The sequence below is a fragment of the Nematolebias whitei genome, chromosome 9, assembly GCF_014905685.2.
Source record: "Nematolebias whitei isolate Nwh7 chromosome 9, NemWhi1, whole genome shotgun sequence".
Taxonomy (NCBI): Eukaryota; Metazoa; Chordata; class Actinopteri; order Cyprinodontiformes; family Rivulidae; genus Nematolebias; species Nematolebias whitei.
The window spans coordinates 6,537,688-6,553,808 of record NC_056506.1 but is presented as its reverse complement, the minus strand read 5'-3'; the positions used below and the strand labels follow the sequence as shown (position 1 = coordinate 6,553,808).

The 16,121-nt window shown below is 44.3% G+C and overlaps 1 protein-coding gene across 1 annotated transcript in view; it reads right to left on the bottom strand.

The window, feature by feature from the left end:
- Nucleotides 1-7,119, bottom strand: part of LOC119414860 (carbonic anhydrase-like) — an 8,612-nt gene extending 1,493 nt beyond the window's left edge. Inside the window, exons 1-3 of the mRNA XM_037681981.1 lie at nucleotides 7,111-7,119; nucleotides 7,014-7,044; nucleotides 6,696-6,799 (exon numbers count right to left, since the gene is read on the bottom strand). Of these exons, the coding sequence (XP_037537909.1) occupies nucleotides 6,696-6,799; nucleotides 7,014-7,044; nucleotides 7,111-7,119 (144 nt within the window). The remainder of the gene's footprint in view (nucleotides 1-6,695; nucleotides 6,800-7,013; nucleotides 7,045-7,110) is intronic.
- Between the last annotated feature and the right edge of the window lie 9,002 nt (nucleotides 7,120-16,121).

The window sequence follows — 16,121 nt, the reverse complement described above, 5'->3', positions numbered from 1 at the left end:
TGTAGAAACGTTTCGTCTCTCATCCGAGAGACTTCCTCAGTCTGAGGTGCTGTTTTCAGCTCAGTCTCTTAAATAGCACCTTCTCAGAGTGGATCAACCAGTTTGCTGCTGACAACCAAAACCAGCTGATCACATGCTCAAGAAGGACCATCAGCCTAACAATGGATCATTAGCACACTGATGGCTGTTTACTATTCACAGAGGGCTGAGTGATACTAGCAATCACAGCATTGTAAGAGGGGGACAGTTGAGCACGGAGGCATTCACCCCTGTTTAATGATGGATGATTTCTTTTCACATCCATAATTAAACAAGGGTGGAGGCCTCCGTGTTCAACTGTCCCCCTTTTACAATGCTGTTATTGCTAGTATCACTCAGCCCCCTGTGAATAGTAAACAGCCATAGGGGTAATGATCCATTGTTAGGCTGATGGTCCTTCTTGATCATGTGATCAGCTGGTTTTGGTTGTCAGCAGCAAACTGGTTGATCCGCTCTGAGAAGGTGCTATTTAAGAGACTGAGCTGAATACAGCACCTCAGATTGAGGAAGTCTTGCGGATGAAAGATGAAACGTTTCTACAATTTTTGTTGTTGTTTTGCTTTGTTTTGTTTTTTGACTGTCCAGAGGACCAGATTGAACTTTTTTAGATTGCTGATATATGCTTCTATACAAATAAATATCAACCAAGATGGTGGCGCGTGAACAACACAAGGCTCAGCATATCTCCAGAACATGCTATTTAGTGATTTTCTATCTACTTTTGACTGGACTAGTCATCCAGAATTTCTCAGCGTTGCTGTTTTACAGCAAAGAGCTTCTGGACATTTGGACTCAAAACTCCAACAATAGTTTTATTGCCAATCTCCGACTCATTTCAGAGATCTCCAGAACACTGCAGGCTGCTCACTCTTCTCGGCTGGGGGTAAGTACAGACGGCGCTGAGAACGTAAACAAAGGCGGGGTAGAAGCGGAGGGCTACAAGCTAAGCTAAAACTTACACCACACCGGCTGCCCTTACCCAGCATTTTCCTCACCAATGTTCATTCTCTGGCAAAAAAATTTTTTCATTTACCCTTTATTTATACAGGTAGTATCATTGAGCCACGAGAACTCATTTTCAAGAGAGGCCTGTTTAGGGAACAGATGGGGGTTCAGGGTCTTGCTCAAGGGCCCAGAGTGTGGTGAATGAGGGTGGGGGCAGGTGTGGATGCTTCATCTACCCCATCCACATTTTTTTGATGTTGTCGGTACTGGGGCTTGAACTGGCGATCTTCCGATCACAGGCCCACCTTCTCTAACCTCTGCGCCACCACTCCCCTTAAATGCGGCTCTTCATCACCAACAGATGGATTATGGATTCCATTGTCATGATTGTCACTGAAACATGGTTAAACAACGGCTGTCTGGACAATGCTATTGCGTTAGAAGGACGCCACACACACCAAGCCGACAGAATAGCTGAGGACTCAGGCAAGACCAGAGGTGGATGTTTGTGCATTTATATTAACAAAGCTTTGTGCAAAAATTCTGCTACTACTGAGAGACAATGCTCACCTAATGTGGAGTTTATAATGGTCAAATGTAGACCTTATTACCTCCCCAGAGAACTCACTTCCAGCATACTCACTGCAGTGTATATCCGCCCGTATGCTAATTCTAAGCTGGCTATGAAAGAAATGTATGCAGCCATTAGCAAACACCAGCCCAAACACCCTGAAGCTGCTTCTATTGTTGCTGGTGACTTTAACCACTCCAACTTGAAGACAGTCCTCCCCAGATTCCACCAAAATGTCTCCTGCCACACCAGAGGGGACAAGACTTTGGACCATGTTTACGCCAACCTGGCTGGAGCATACAAAGCAACACCCCTCCGCCACATTGGACAATCAGACCATCTCTCCATTTTCCTCACACCTCGATACTCACCATTCATCCGACGTGTGAAACCCACTGTGAGGACAATAAAAGTGTGGCCAGAGGGGACAAACGCTGTGCTACCGGTTCAGAAACACTGATTGGAAGATGTTCACTCACACAGACTTGGAACAGTATGCCTCATCCGTACTGGACCACATCTCCACCAATATAGACAGTGTCACCACCCAGAAAAAGATCATCATGTACCCCAACCAGAAGCCTTGGATGAATCGGGACGTCCGTCTCCTGCCGACTGCCTGCAACATCGCCTTCAGGTCAGGGGAAGCACAGGTCTACAGTACAGCCAGGGCTGAGCTGAAGAGGTGCATCAAAAAGGCCAAACACCACTACAACGGGAGAATAGAAGAACGCTTCTCCAATGCCAACCCCTGACGTATGTGGCAAGGACTCCAGATCATGACAAACTATAGGGCCATCAATCCCTTCCCCGTCTCCCCTGATGTCCCCTTCCTCAATGAGCTCAACAATTTTCATGCTCGTTTTGAGAGAGGGAACCTAACAACTGCAACCAAGGTAGATGTGTCTCCAAACCACCAACCACTGACTCTTTTCCCCACCTATGTAGGAGCAGCGCTGGGCAGGATTAAAGTCCATAAGGCTGCGGGTCCTGATGGCATCCATGGACATGTTCTTAGAGCATGTTCTGGAGAGCTGGCAGGAATACTGATGGACATATTCAACCTGTCCTTGGCCCATGATGTGGTACTGACCTGCTTCAAAACCACCTCCATTGTCCCCATACCCAAAAACTCCAAACCATCAAGACGCAATGACTACCGTCCAGTAGCCCTCACCTCCATCATTACAAAGTGTTTTGAGCATCTGGTTCTAATACACCTCAAATCCTGTCTCCCCTCCCCCCCACCCTGGACCCCCACCAATTTGCAAACCACCAGAACAGGAGCACAGAGGATCCAGTCTCCATAGCGCTGCACTCTGTCCTCTCACACTTGACAATAAAAACACCTCCGCCCAGATGCTGTTCATAAATTTCAGTTCAGCATTCAACAAAGTTATCCCCTCAAAACTCATTACAAAACTCACAAACTTAGGCATCAGTTTCCTCATGTGCAACAGGTTATTGGATTTTCTGATTAACCGACCCCAACATGTCTGGCTGGATAACCACTGCTCATCTACTATCACAATAAACACCGGTGTACCACAAGGCTGTGTGATGAGTCCCTTCCTCTACTCCCTCCTCACCCATGACTGCAAACCTGTCAATAGTTCCAATAACATCATTACGTTTGCAGATGACACCATGGTGATCAAACTCATCAAAGACAACGATGAGACCGCTTATAGGGAGGAGGTAGTTCGTCTGGCTGAATGGTGTGACACCAACAACCTGCTACTCAACACTGCATAGACTAAGGAGCTTATCATGGACTTCAGGAGGAACGCTGACCCACATGCACCCATTTACATCAAGGGGACGGTGGTGCAGCGTGTGAACAACTTCAAGTTCCTGGGTGTCCACATCTCCGAGCATCTCACCTGGACGACCGGCTGTTCCAAGCTGGTCAAGAAGGCTCACCAGCACCTTTTCTTTCTGAGGACTCTGAGGAAGAACCACCTGTCCTCAGACATCCTGGTGAACTTTTACCGCTGCACCATTGAGAGCATCCTGACCAACTGTATCACAGTCTGGTATGGGAGCTGCTCTGCCTCAGATCAGAAGGTGCTGCAGAGGGTGGTGAAAGCCACCCAGTGCAACACCAGAGCACCACTTTCTGCCATAGAGGACATCCACAGGAAGCAGTGTCTGAAAAGGGCTGGAAAAATCATCAGACTCCAGTCACTAAGCACAAAGATTCGTAACCCTCCTGTCCTCTGGGAGGCGCTACAGGAGTCTCCAGTCTAAGACCACCAGGTACGAGAACAGCTTCTTCCCCACAGCTGTCACACTCCTGAACTCTGCCTCCTGACATCTGAACAACGACGGTCTGTATTCTCATACACACAACAATAACAAATGGACTGAAACACCACCATCCATCCATCCATCCATCCATCCATTTTCTCCCGCTTCTCCATGGTCGGGTCGCGGGGGTAGCAGCCTAAGTAGGGAGGCCCAGACTTCCCTCTCCCCAGCCACTTGGGCCAGCTCCTCCAGGGGAATCCCAAGGTGTTCCCAGGCCAGCCGAGAAACATAGTCCCTCCAGCTTGTCTTGGGTCTTCCTCTGGGTCTCCTCCCAGTGGGACATGCCCAGAACACCTCACCAGGGAGGCGTCCAGGAGGCATCCTAACTAGATGCCTGAGCCACCTCAACTGGCTCCTCTCGATGTGGAGAAGCAGCAGCTCTACTCTGAATCCTTCCTGGATGACGGAGCTTCTCACCCTATCTCTAAAGGGAAGCCCAGACACCCTGCGGAGAAAACTAATTTTGGCCGCTTGTATCCGATATCTCGTTCTTTCGGTCACAACCCAAACCTCATGACCATAGATGATAAATGGTAAATGGTAAATGGACTGTACTTATATAGCACCTTTCTATCTTATTTCAAGAAACTCAAAGCGCTTTACACTACAATCTGTGCCCTCATTTACCCATTCATACAGCACTCTACTAGATCTCTACAAAGCAAATTGAACAAAGCATTCTAATGAGACTAATCAGAGCTTTATCATATTCATACACATCAGAGGCTATGAGGGGTTCAGTGTTTTGCCCAGGGACACTTCGACATGTGACTGCTGGTGGATTTGAAGCCCCCAACTCTTTCATTGGAGGATGACTGCTCTAATCACTCAGCCACAAATGAGGGTAGGAACGTAGATCGACCGGTAAATTGAGAGCTTCGCCTTTTGACTCAGCTCTCACTTCAACACTACAGACTGGTACAGCGCCCGCTTCACTGCCGACGCTGAATCTATCCTCCTATCGATCTCACGCTCTATTTTTTCCTCATTCGTGAACAAGACCCCGAGGTATTTTAACTCCTCCACTTGGGGCAGGACCTCTTCCCCAACCCGGAGAGGGCACTCTACCCTTTTCCGGCTCAAGACCATGACCTCAGATTTGGAGGAACTGATCCTCATCCCGGCTGCGTCACACTCGGTTGCAAACCGCTCCAACGAAAGCTGTAGATCACAAACTGACGAAGCCAATAGGACTACATCATCTGCAAAAAACAGAGAATTAATCCTAAGGCCACCAAAACAGATCCCCTCAACACCTTGGCTGCGCCTAGAAATTCTGTCCATAAAAGTTATGAACAGAATCGGTGACAAAGGGCAACCTTGGCAGAGTCCAACTCTCACTGGGAACGAGTCCGACTTACTGCCGGCAATGCGGACCAAGCTCTGACACAGGTCGTACAGGGACCTAACAGCCCATATCAAAGGCCTTGTACCCCATACTCCCAGAGTACCCCCCACAGGGCTCCCCGAGGGACGCGGTCAAATGTCTTCTCTAAGTCTACAAAGCACATGAATATTGGTTGGGCAAACTCCCTCGCACCCTCCAGGAACCTGCTGAAGGTGTAGAGGTGGTCCAGTGTTCCATGACCAGGACGAAAACTGCACTGCTCCTCCTGAAACACCACCATTTCCACTTTAATCTGTTAGCCCACTACTGTATATATTGTACAGATAATCTACTACCTACCGTTCATAAGTACTCACATACTTATATGTATATTTTTCTTTTATATAGTCTGTTTATACCTCTTATATTCATAACCTGTTCATAGTCTGTACACTCATAACCTGTATATATTATACTTATACTTATAGCATATTAAAAACAACTTAATGTATATTGTAATATACATACTTATATTTTTGCTGAGCACTTCTGAATGTATGCAAACTGCATTTTGTTGCTCTGTAGAATAGAATAGAATAGAATAGAATAGAATAGAATAGAATAGAATTCAACTTTATTGTCATTGCACATGTCACAAGCACAAAGTATTTTATTCTATTCTATTCTATACACTATGCTACAGTGGTGTATGCTGTTCAGTGTCAGGAGGGCTGTGATTAGTCGAACACTGGGGAAACTAAACAGCCAATGGCCAAAAGGATAGCCCAGCACAGAAGAGCAACATCATCATGCAGTTTACACTCATTTGCAAGCTAGTGGTCACTCTTTCAAGGAAGAAGATGTGAACATTCTTGCTGATTTGAGAGAGGAGTGAAGGAAGCTATCTTTGTGAAGAGAGTTTGTTCATCATTAAACAGGGGTGGAGGTCTCCATGTTCAACTGCCCCCCTCTTACAATGCTGTTACTGCTAGTATCACTCAGCCCTCTGTGAATAGCAAGTGGCCATCAGGACATTAACGACCATTTGTTAGGCTAATGGTCCTCCTTTATCATGTCAACAGCTAGTTCTGGATGTCACCAGCAAACTGGTTGATCCACTCTGAGAAGAGGTTATTTATAAGACTAAGTTTTGTGCAGCTCCTCGGACTGACAAAGTATTTTGGATAAAAGACAAAACATTTCAAAGAGAAGAATCTGTCCAAAAGACTAGATTTTTCTTTCTGGATTACTGAGCATGCATCAGGTTACCAAAAGCTTATTATTTCACAAAATACTGTTTTTTATTATTTCAAAAGATACCAGTGACTTGTAATAAAATATGAATTCAGTTGACTGTATTTGGCTATTGGACTTTTTTTGTTCTTTTGTATGCTGCCCTGAGAGTGCTATATAAACTAAATGAATTGAATTTACAATAGCACATTTAGGTCCATTTGAATTTGGCAAAGCTTTATTTTGTTTAGTGTGTTGCTTTTTTGGTACCTTTGTCTTAATGGAATCCAAAGAATCCAAAACTTTCTGAAGCCGGGGGTTGGCAGCACCAATCTGGATCAAAACACCACACACAATGTAAAATTCTTTAGTTCCTTCAGATGAAAAGTTTTTCAATTCTCCTGACAAAATTAAAGCATTAGGAACTTTAGCACCTCATGTTCTGCCTTGTCCACACAGGAAAGTTAATTTTCACAAATCAGTCATTTATTTGTTGCTTCCAAAATTAGCTCAATAAATACAGCACCATTTCTAGAAATGTCTTCAACCGTATGAAAATAAAAAGCATGACCTAAAATGTTGTAGCACCAATGCCAGACCTGAAGGTGGCAAAGTAATGCTTTCACAAAAAAACAAAACAAAAAAAAAAAAACAGGAAACAAGGCATGAAGCATGTTCAGCTTACATGTTGCATATTGACATAATACATATTATACTCTCTATGATTCAAACTGTAAACACAACAAGAGAAAAAAGACAAAGATGGCAAACACTTAAAAGAGCAACAACTGAATCATTTTTGTGGATCAACCTAGTCCAATTTCTGCTTGCTATCATGAAAAACTACAAGACCACAAAGTGCAGGACAGAGCTGACTGTCATGTCTGACCAAATACTAGCATATAATGAACATTTTTCAGGTTCAGATTCAGTGAAAGACAGCTGGAGGGTAGAGGTTTTCCTCTCTATATTTAAATTAAATCAATATAACTTCATTATATGTTGGTATTGTTTTATTAACCTCTGGGGGTCCTTTAACTTTGGGCCAATTAGTGTTTCTCATTGATAAAAATGACCACCTTATTTAACTGCTTAAAAAATATTAGTACTTAATATTAGGGATGGGGCCGATCCGATACCAGCATAATTTACGTATCAGATTTTTCCGATCCACGTGCCGATATTTCCGATCCATGATGCAAGTTGGCTTCAAACTATGGAATGGATTTCATGAACGGCGGCTTGTCTCATGAACCCAGAGTAATAAGACCCGCCTCACATTCAGGAAATCCATTTCATAGTTTGCAGCCAGGTACAACATAAGGGCTGAGTTAGCAGCACTGTGGCAAACAGCTAACAAACTTTTCATCTAAACATGTCGCTGTGTGGAAGTATTTTACACTAAAAACACCACAAAACAAGACAGCAACATGCAATGTCTGCAGAGCCATAGCACCACATTAAACCGCGGTAACGTTAGTTTTACGATGTACATTCGAGCTCCGTGGCTTCAGTGGGGCGCTACTCTCGCTGAATCCGAAAGAGGCGACTCGACCTCGGCCAGCTGCGTCCAATCTGCCCCGCTCAGTCTGCCCGTCTCTGAGGAGAGACATACTGAGCGTGGCTGCCCCAAATCAGGCTGCCTGCTTCGGATTGAACAAGAAGAAGACGTCGCTGAAACCATGAAGCTCTAATGTTTACAGAGAAGTTGCTAAACTTCATAATTAATGTCCAACTCCTATCAGTTTTAGAAAACGAAGGATTTCACAGTTTGATATTTGCATCCAAGATATAGTTTACCCTCCAGGATATATTTATCAGTACAACAGTAGACAATCATAAAAAAACATGATTTGAAAATTATATATATTAAAAACAAAAGACAATTTAATTCATTTATTCATTCATTTAAAAGAAACAAAAAAAAACAAAAAAAAAGAAAATATTGAATGAAAAGAGTGCAGAAAGAAGAAAATAATTCTTATATTTGCCCCTTATTTAAAAAAAATATAAAATAACATTAAACAATCACTTAAATTAATCACTTTAATATCCACTTTAAAGCTAGGAATAAAAAATAAACATGTTTTGTGTTAGCAGAATTTAATTCTAACTTTAAAACTTATCCAACATTAATAAAACTTACCTCAAGTTGCCTTTTTGGACATGCATGCATATATTTGTACAAATTGTACTTGAGAGGAGATTATTACAGTCTCATGTAAAATCAATGATGATGAAATCAGAACTGGATCATATTGGCCGATATTCAGACTTAGGTATCGGGATCGGATCAGAAGTAAAAAAAAAGTGGATCGGTGCATCCCTACTTAATATTGTTTTTCCACAAAAACTAGTACTGTTAGAAACTAAGAAAAAGTAAACTAGTACTGTGTGTTTCCTTGACTGATGAAGCCTTCTGTATCGAAGGCGAAACGTTTCAGCACAAAAAAAGAAACTGTCCAGATGACCTGACCGAAAAATGTTGGATTGTCTACCTGCATTATTGAGCATGGACTTTGTTGTTAGTACTGTTAGAGCTACCATAGCCTGAAATAAAATATCAATTTTTAAATACTTTCCTTTTTTTTTATTACTTTTTAAAGATCTTTTGTTTTTGTTTTTTAATCCACATTTCAGTATTTTTGAAAAATAAAATAAGATAAAGGACAAAACATTTATTTTATGGAAATAAAAAACATGTTTTTAAAGCATTTTCCCCATTTTGTATGTCTATTTTTCTTTTGACATTTAAAAAAAAATATATCAGTAAAGATCACCCCCCCCCACCCCATATTCTGCCCACCTAACCCTTTGGATCCCGTAGCTGAAAATAAGGCCTTGTTTCAGTCAAACCTACACATCGTTCAGTGGTTGAAATTACAGGGCTTTTTTTTTCTTATAAGCTTTTATTTCCTTCTTGTGCTCAATGCAAGTTTCTGTTTTGTTTTATTTTTTTTATTAATTTAATTATGTTCAAACATAAGGGTGCCCATAAGTGCACTTGGCATCAGGACGTCCTAAGTCGTAGATCAGTGATTGACTTTGTAGTTGTGTCATCTGATTTGCGGCAGTTTGTTTTGGACACTTGGATGAAGAGAGGAGCTGAGCTGTTAACTAATCACTACCTGGTAGTGAGTTGGATGAGATGATGGGGGAAGATGCCGGACAGACCCTGTAAACCCAAATGTGTAGTGAGGATTTGCTGGAAATGCCTGACAGAAGAAACCGGCAGAAAAATCTTCAGCTTGCACCTCTGGGAGAGCTTTAACCACATTCCAGCTGAGGTGGGGGACATTGAGTCCGAGTGTGCCATGTTATGCACTTCAATTGTTAATGTAGCTGCCTTGAGCTGTGGACGCAAGGTTGTCGGTGCTTCTCCTAGTGGTCAGCCTCAAATTCGGTGGTGGACACCCCAGGTTAGGGAGGCTGTCAAGCTAAAGAAGGAGTTCTATCAGGCTTTGTTGACTGGTGGGACTCGAGAGGCGGTTAAGGAGTACTGGACAGCCAAGTGGTCCACAGCCTTGGCTGTTACTGAGGCAAAAGCTCGGATGTGGGAGGAGTTCAGCGAGGCATTGGATAAAGACTCTCAGTAGGCTCTGAGGAGATTCTGGCAAACCATCAAGCGGATGAGGAGGGGAAAGCAGCACTTTACTAACACTGTGTTCAGTGAAGGTAGGGTGCTGTTGACCTCAACCAGTGATGTCGTTGGGAGGTGGGAGGAATACTTCTCAGACCTTCTCAATCCCACCAGCACATCTTCCATGGAGGAAGCGGAGTCAGGGGACTTCGGGGTTGGTCTGTCCGTAACAGTGGCTGAGGTCACAGAGGAAGTTTAAAAGCTCAGCAGCATCAGGGCTATGGGGATGGAAGGGATTCACCCTGATTTCCTTAAGACTCTGGTTGTTGTGGGGCTGTCTTGGTTGACACACCTTTGCAAAATCACATGGACATTGGGGCAGTGCTAGGGGGACAAGAGCATGTGCTCCATTTATAGGGGCATAACTCTCCATAGCCTCTAGTACCCCTGAATTAGGTCTATTCAGGGGTACTAGAGAAGAAAGCCCGATCATTGGTCGAACCTCAGATCCAGGAGGAACAATGTGGGTTCCGTTTTGGCCGTGGAATGCTGGACCAGCTCTTTACCCTCACAAGTGTCCTTGAGTGGTCATGGGAGATTGCCCATCCAGTCTACATGTGTTTTGTGAGTTCACCTCAGTGAATGAGAGGGTAGCCTCTCTCCACCTAGGTGTGGGGGGACGGGTTCTGACTGTCATTTGTGCTTATGTACCAAATAGCAGTTCAGATTACCCACCCTTTTTGGAGTCCTTGGAGGGGGTACTAGAGAGTGCACCTTCTGTGGACTCCCTTGTTCTGCTGGAGGACTTCAACGCTCACGTGGGCAATGACAGTAAGACCTTGAAGGGTGTGGTTGGGAGGAACGTGCCCCCCCCGGTCTGAACCCGAGTGGTGTTCTGTTGTTGGACTTCGGTGCTCATCATGGATTGTCCATAATGAACACCATGTTCAAGCATAAGGGTGTGCATATGTGCTCTTTGTACCAGGACACCATAGGCCGCAGTTCAAGCAACTTTGTTGTTGTCTCATCTGATCTGCAGCTGCATGTTTTGGACACTCAGGTGAAGTGAGTGGCGGAGCTGTCCACTGACCACTACCTGGTGGTCACTTGACTCCAATGGTGGGGGAGGATGCCAGTCAGACCTGACAGGCCCAAACGTATTGTGAGGGTCTGCTGAGAACATCTGGCAGAGCCTCCCTTGAGATTGAGTTTTAACTCCCACCTCCGGGAGAACTTCGAACATGTTCCGGGGGAGGTAGGAGACATTGAGTCCGAGTGAGACATGTTCCATGCCTCTATTGTCGAGGCAGCTTACCAGAGCTGTGGCTACAAGGTTGTTGATGCCTGTCACGGCGGGAACCCTCGAACCCGGTGGTGGACACTGGCGGTGAGGGATGCTGTCAGGCTGAAGAAGGAGTCCTATCGGGTCTATTTGGCCTGTGGGACCCCAGAAGCAGCTGATGGGTACCGGCAGTCCAAGCGGCATGCGGCTCGGGTGGTCGCTGAGGCAAAAACTCGGGCATGGGAGGAGTTCAGAGAGGCCATGGAGAATGACTTCCCTACGGCTTCGAGGCGATTCTGGTCCACCCCGGCATCTCAGGGGGAAAGCAGCACACCACCAACTCGTTTAGTCCATGTTGATCTGGGTCCTATAACCAAACATCTGACTGAGACAGCAACCAACCTAGGTGTGAGGTTGGACAATGATTTTAAACTGGATGCTCAGATTAAATCTGTGGTCAAGTCCAGCTTTTATCATCTGAGACAACTGGCCAAGGTGAAACCATTCCTGTCAAAACATCATTTTGAGATTTTAATCCATGCTTTCATCACAACTCGTCTGGACTATTGCAATTCACTTTATGTGGGCCTGAGCCAGTCATTACTGACTCAACTTCAGCTGGTTCAGAATGCTGCTGCTCGTCTTTTAACTGGCACCAGAAAATGAGAACACATCACCCCTGTCCTAAAATCACTACACCGGCTCCCAGTTCGTTTCTGGATTAATTTTAAGGTTCTTTTGTTTGTATTCAAATGTCTTCATGGTCTCGCCCCACAGTATCTGTCTGACCTTCTCCAGCCGTACAATCCCTCACGCTCTCTTAGGTCAGTTGATCAGCTGCTGTTGGCCATCCCAAAGTTCAACAGGAGGCTGAGAGGTGACCGAGCATTCTCAGTCACTGCCCCTAAACTGTGGAACGAGCTGCCTCTGCACGTCAGACAAGCTGGCTCACTTCCTGTTTTTAAATCTGCTCTGAAGACTCATTTTTTCTCTTTGGCTTTTAACGCAGTTTGAAATGTTGGTTTTACTGTTTTATGTTATTTGTTTTATTGTTGTTACTGTTTGCTGCTTTATGATTTGGTAGTTCATTACTTTTATGGTATTTGTTGAGTTCATAGTTTTTTTGCTTGTATGTGTTAGTGTACAGCACTTTGGCCAACGGTGTTGTTTTAAAGTGCTTTATAAATAAAGTTGTGTTGTATTGTAAATAAATAAAGTTGTTTATAGTGGGGGTGGTGTGCTGCTGACCTCAACTCAGGATGTCGTGGGTTGGTGGGCAGAATACTTTGAAGACCTCCTCAATCCCACTGGCATGTCTTCCACTGAGGAAGTGGAGCCTGGAGACTTTGGGTTGGGCTTTCCAATCTCTGGTGCTGAGATCACTGAGGTGGTTAAAAAGCTCCTCGGTGGCAGGGCCCCAGGGGTAGATGAGATTTGCCCTTAGTTCCTTAAGGCTCTGGATGTGGTAGGGTTGTGTTGGCTTACACAACACTACAATATTGCGTGGACATCAAGGGAAGTACCCCTGGATTGATAGACTGGGGTGGTGGTCCCCCTATTCAAAAAGGGAGACCGTAGAGTGTGCTCCAACTACAGGGGGATCACGCTCTTAAGCCTCCCTGATAAGGTCTATCCGAGGATTCTGGAGAGGAAGGTCTGTCAATTAGTTGAACCTCGGATTCAGGAGGATCAGTGCGGTTTTCATCCTGGTTGTGGAACACTAGACCTGCTCTACACCTTTGTTTGCCCAACCAATCTACATTTGCTTTGTAGACTTGGAGAAGACATTCAACCTCGTCCCATCGGGGAACCCTGTGGGGGGTACTCTAGGAGTATGGGGTACCAGGCACTTTGATACGGGCTGTTTGGTCCTTGTATGACTGGTGTCAGAGCTTGGTCTGCATTGCCAGCAGTAAGTCAAGCTCATTCCCAGTGAGAGATGGACTCCGCCAAGGTTGCCCTTTGTCACGATTCTGTTCATAACTTTTATAGACAGAATTTCTAGGTGCAGCCAAGGTGTTGAGGGGATCTTTTTGGGTCACCTTAGGATCGTATCTCAGCTTTTTGCAGATGATGTAGTCCTATTGGCTTCATCAGGTCATGATATACAGCTTTTGTTGGAGCAGTTCGCAGCCGAGTGTGACGCGGCCGAGATGAAGATCAGTTCCTTCAAATCTGAGGCCATGGTCTTGAGTCGGAAAAGGGTAGAGTGCCCTCTCCGGGTCCGGGAAGAGGTCCTGCCCCAAGTGGAGGAGTTAAAGTATCTTAGGGTCTTGTTCACGAATGAGGGAAAAAAGGAGCGAGAGATCAATAGGCGGATAGGTGCGGCATCTGGAGTGATGTAGGTGCTATACCAGTCTGTCGTGGTGAAGAGAGAGCTGAGTCAAAAGGCGAAGCTCTCAATTTATCGGTCAGTCTACGTTCCTTCCCTCATCTATGGTCATGAGCTTTGGGTTGTGACCAAAAGAACGAGACATCGGATACAAGCAGCTGAAATGAGTTTTCTCCCCAGGCTGTCTGGGCTCTCCCTTAGAGATAGGGTGAGAAGCTCGGTCATCTGGAAGGGACTCAGAGTAGAGTCGCACCACCCTATAAGTCGCATCAGTCCAAATATGTCTTAAAAAGTGGAAAAATCCATAAATATGTTGCTTCGCTATATACGTCACATCTATTATGCGTTATCAATGACGTGTCACGTTTGTTACTCATCACCACTGACAACCCGGAAATGTGGGCCGGTGTTGTGCCAAAAATCGATGGGCTGCCAAATGGCGGCCGCAGGAGTGTGCACGGGAGGACTTTAACAATATAAACACCTAAAAACGATTATTTGTTAGCTCAAAATTATAGTAAAAGTGTGTCTCAGTCTAACCTTTGCTTAATAAATGCACTTTGATGGTCAAATCAGCTGTATTTCTAAACCCGATTTGCGTAATTGAGCACGCACAGAAGGATGAGCCGCTGTTCATTTTTTTTTTAATTTAACAAGATAAACACCTAAAAACAATTATTTCTTATTATTACTCTTCTCCAGTTGCTTTCGACGAGATCGGATGCTTCTCACTCCCTCTCTGCTTTGCTTTGCTGCTCTGTCTGCCTGTGAAACTGCTGTGAGCCTCTCTTGCATTTCTTCCGAACCATAATTATGGACTGTTTTGATCAGTTGGTCCCTCAACTCAATTTACAACATTTTCTTCGAAGAGAAGACAGGCTTTAGGCGAGCCGATTTGCCCTGTTGGCACACACACAGCTGGATATCTCATTGACTGGAAGACTTGCTGATGTGTCTATCTCTGCTGCCATTTGCGTATTTTAAGGACGCATATTTAATTGGATTTTCGATAACTGGTTCCTGCTATTTTGGATTCGGCTGGCTGGTTTTATTTACAATCAAGGAAGTTGTCGGCAGCAAATTTGGACCCGATCACGCTGCTTGCCTCTATGATAGCTTGGTTCGTGTCTCGAGTACCCGGACTCAAATGCTTTGGGCTGAATGGATCAGATCTTGGGGATTTTTACTCAGTCACATTCCATTGGTGTGGCCATGTATTTTGGACATTTCGGAACCGAGTGGACCAACACAGACTCAAGGTAGATGTCATTAAGTTCTGCCTGTCCCCAAAACAACTGTGTTTATCTAAATTTGGTTCCCTTGGCTGGCCTTCAAGACCATCTTATCTGAATTCGCCTGGAGAAAATGTGATCTGACGGTCACCACCCCCTCCATGAGGAATTTCCAACTGACAACCAGATGGAACCAGCTGAATAAACTTTGTGTCATCATTTCAGGACTTTTGGATTCTCATAGGCGTTATTCCTGGCCATTCCTTGACATACCTCGAGAATGTTTATGGATCTCACCGGAGGACATTGACTGATTATCTTACCAGAACTCTTACAGTGACCTTGAGAGCATCTATAAACATTGTTGACCGCTCTCGTCTCCGTTTGCAGAATGTCTACGTCACTATGTGCTGTTTGTGCGAGGTGTTTTTTTTTAATATTAGAGGGTTTTTTTCTCAGGCAAGAAAAAAAAAGTCTGACAGGAATTTTTTTCGCCTCCAACTCCTACATGTGTCCAGTTAACCACTGTTTTTGTTTGTCCAAACAGGTCTCACTTGTAAATGAGTCTTCGAGGCTCAATGTGATTTATCTGTTTAAATAAAGGTTGAATTAATTTGTTCGCTCAACTTTAGAGTAAATGTGTGTCTCAGTCTAAAGTTTGATTAATAAAAGGACTTGAACGGTCAAATCATCTGTATTTCAAAAGTATTCACTGCCTCGGTGCTCCAGGAGTGCGCAGAGGGAGGAAAAAAGGAAGGAGGAACGCGGCTTGTTTCTTTGAAATTTAACAAGAAAAGCACCTAAAACAATTATTTGTTTGCTCAAAATTAGCAAAGGTGTGTCTCAGTTGAACTTTTACTTAATTATACTTTAATGGTCAAATTATCTGCATTTTGCCAGGGCAGTGCAGCTGGTTTGACGGTTGCTTCAAGCAGCAAACAGAACAAAGGTGGGGGTACTGTGCCAAGCCGATTGTGCCATTAAGAGCTGGTGAAGATTCTCAGTCATCCAGGATAAGGTAAATTCAAAAAAGTTCAAGACAAAAACAATACAGTATAAAGTAAAGAAATATATTAAGTCCAGTTTAAAAAAGTTAAATCTGGTCCTCTGGACATTCAAAAAAACCCAAAACAAAGCAAAACAACAAAAAATGTAGAAACGTTTCGTCTCTCGTCCGAGAGACTTCTTCAGTCTGAGGTGCTGTATTCAGCTCAGTCTCTTAAATAGCACCTTCTCAGAGTGGATCAACCAGTTTTGCTGCTGACAACCA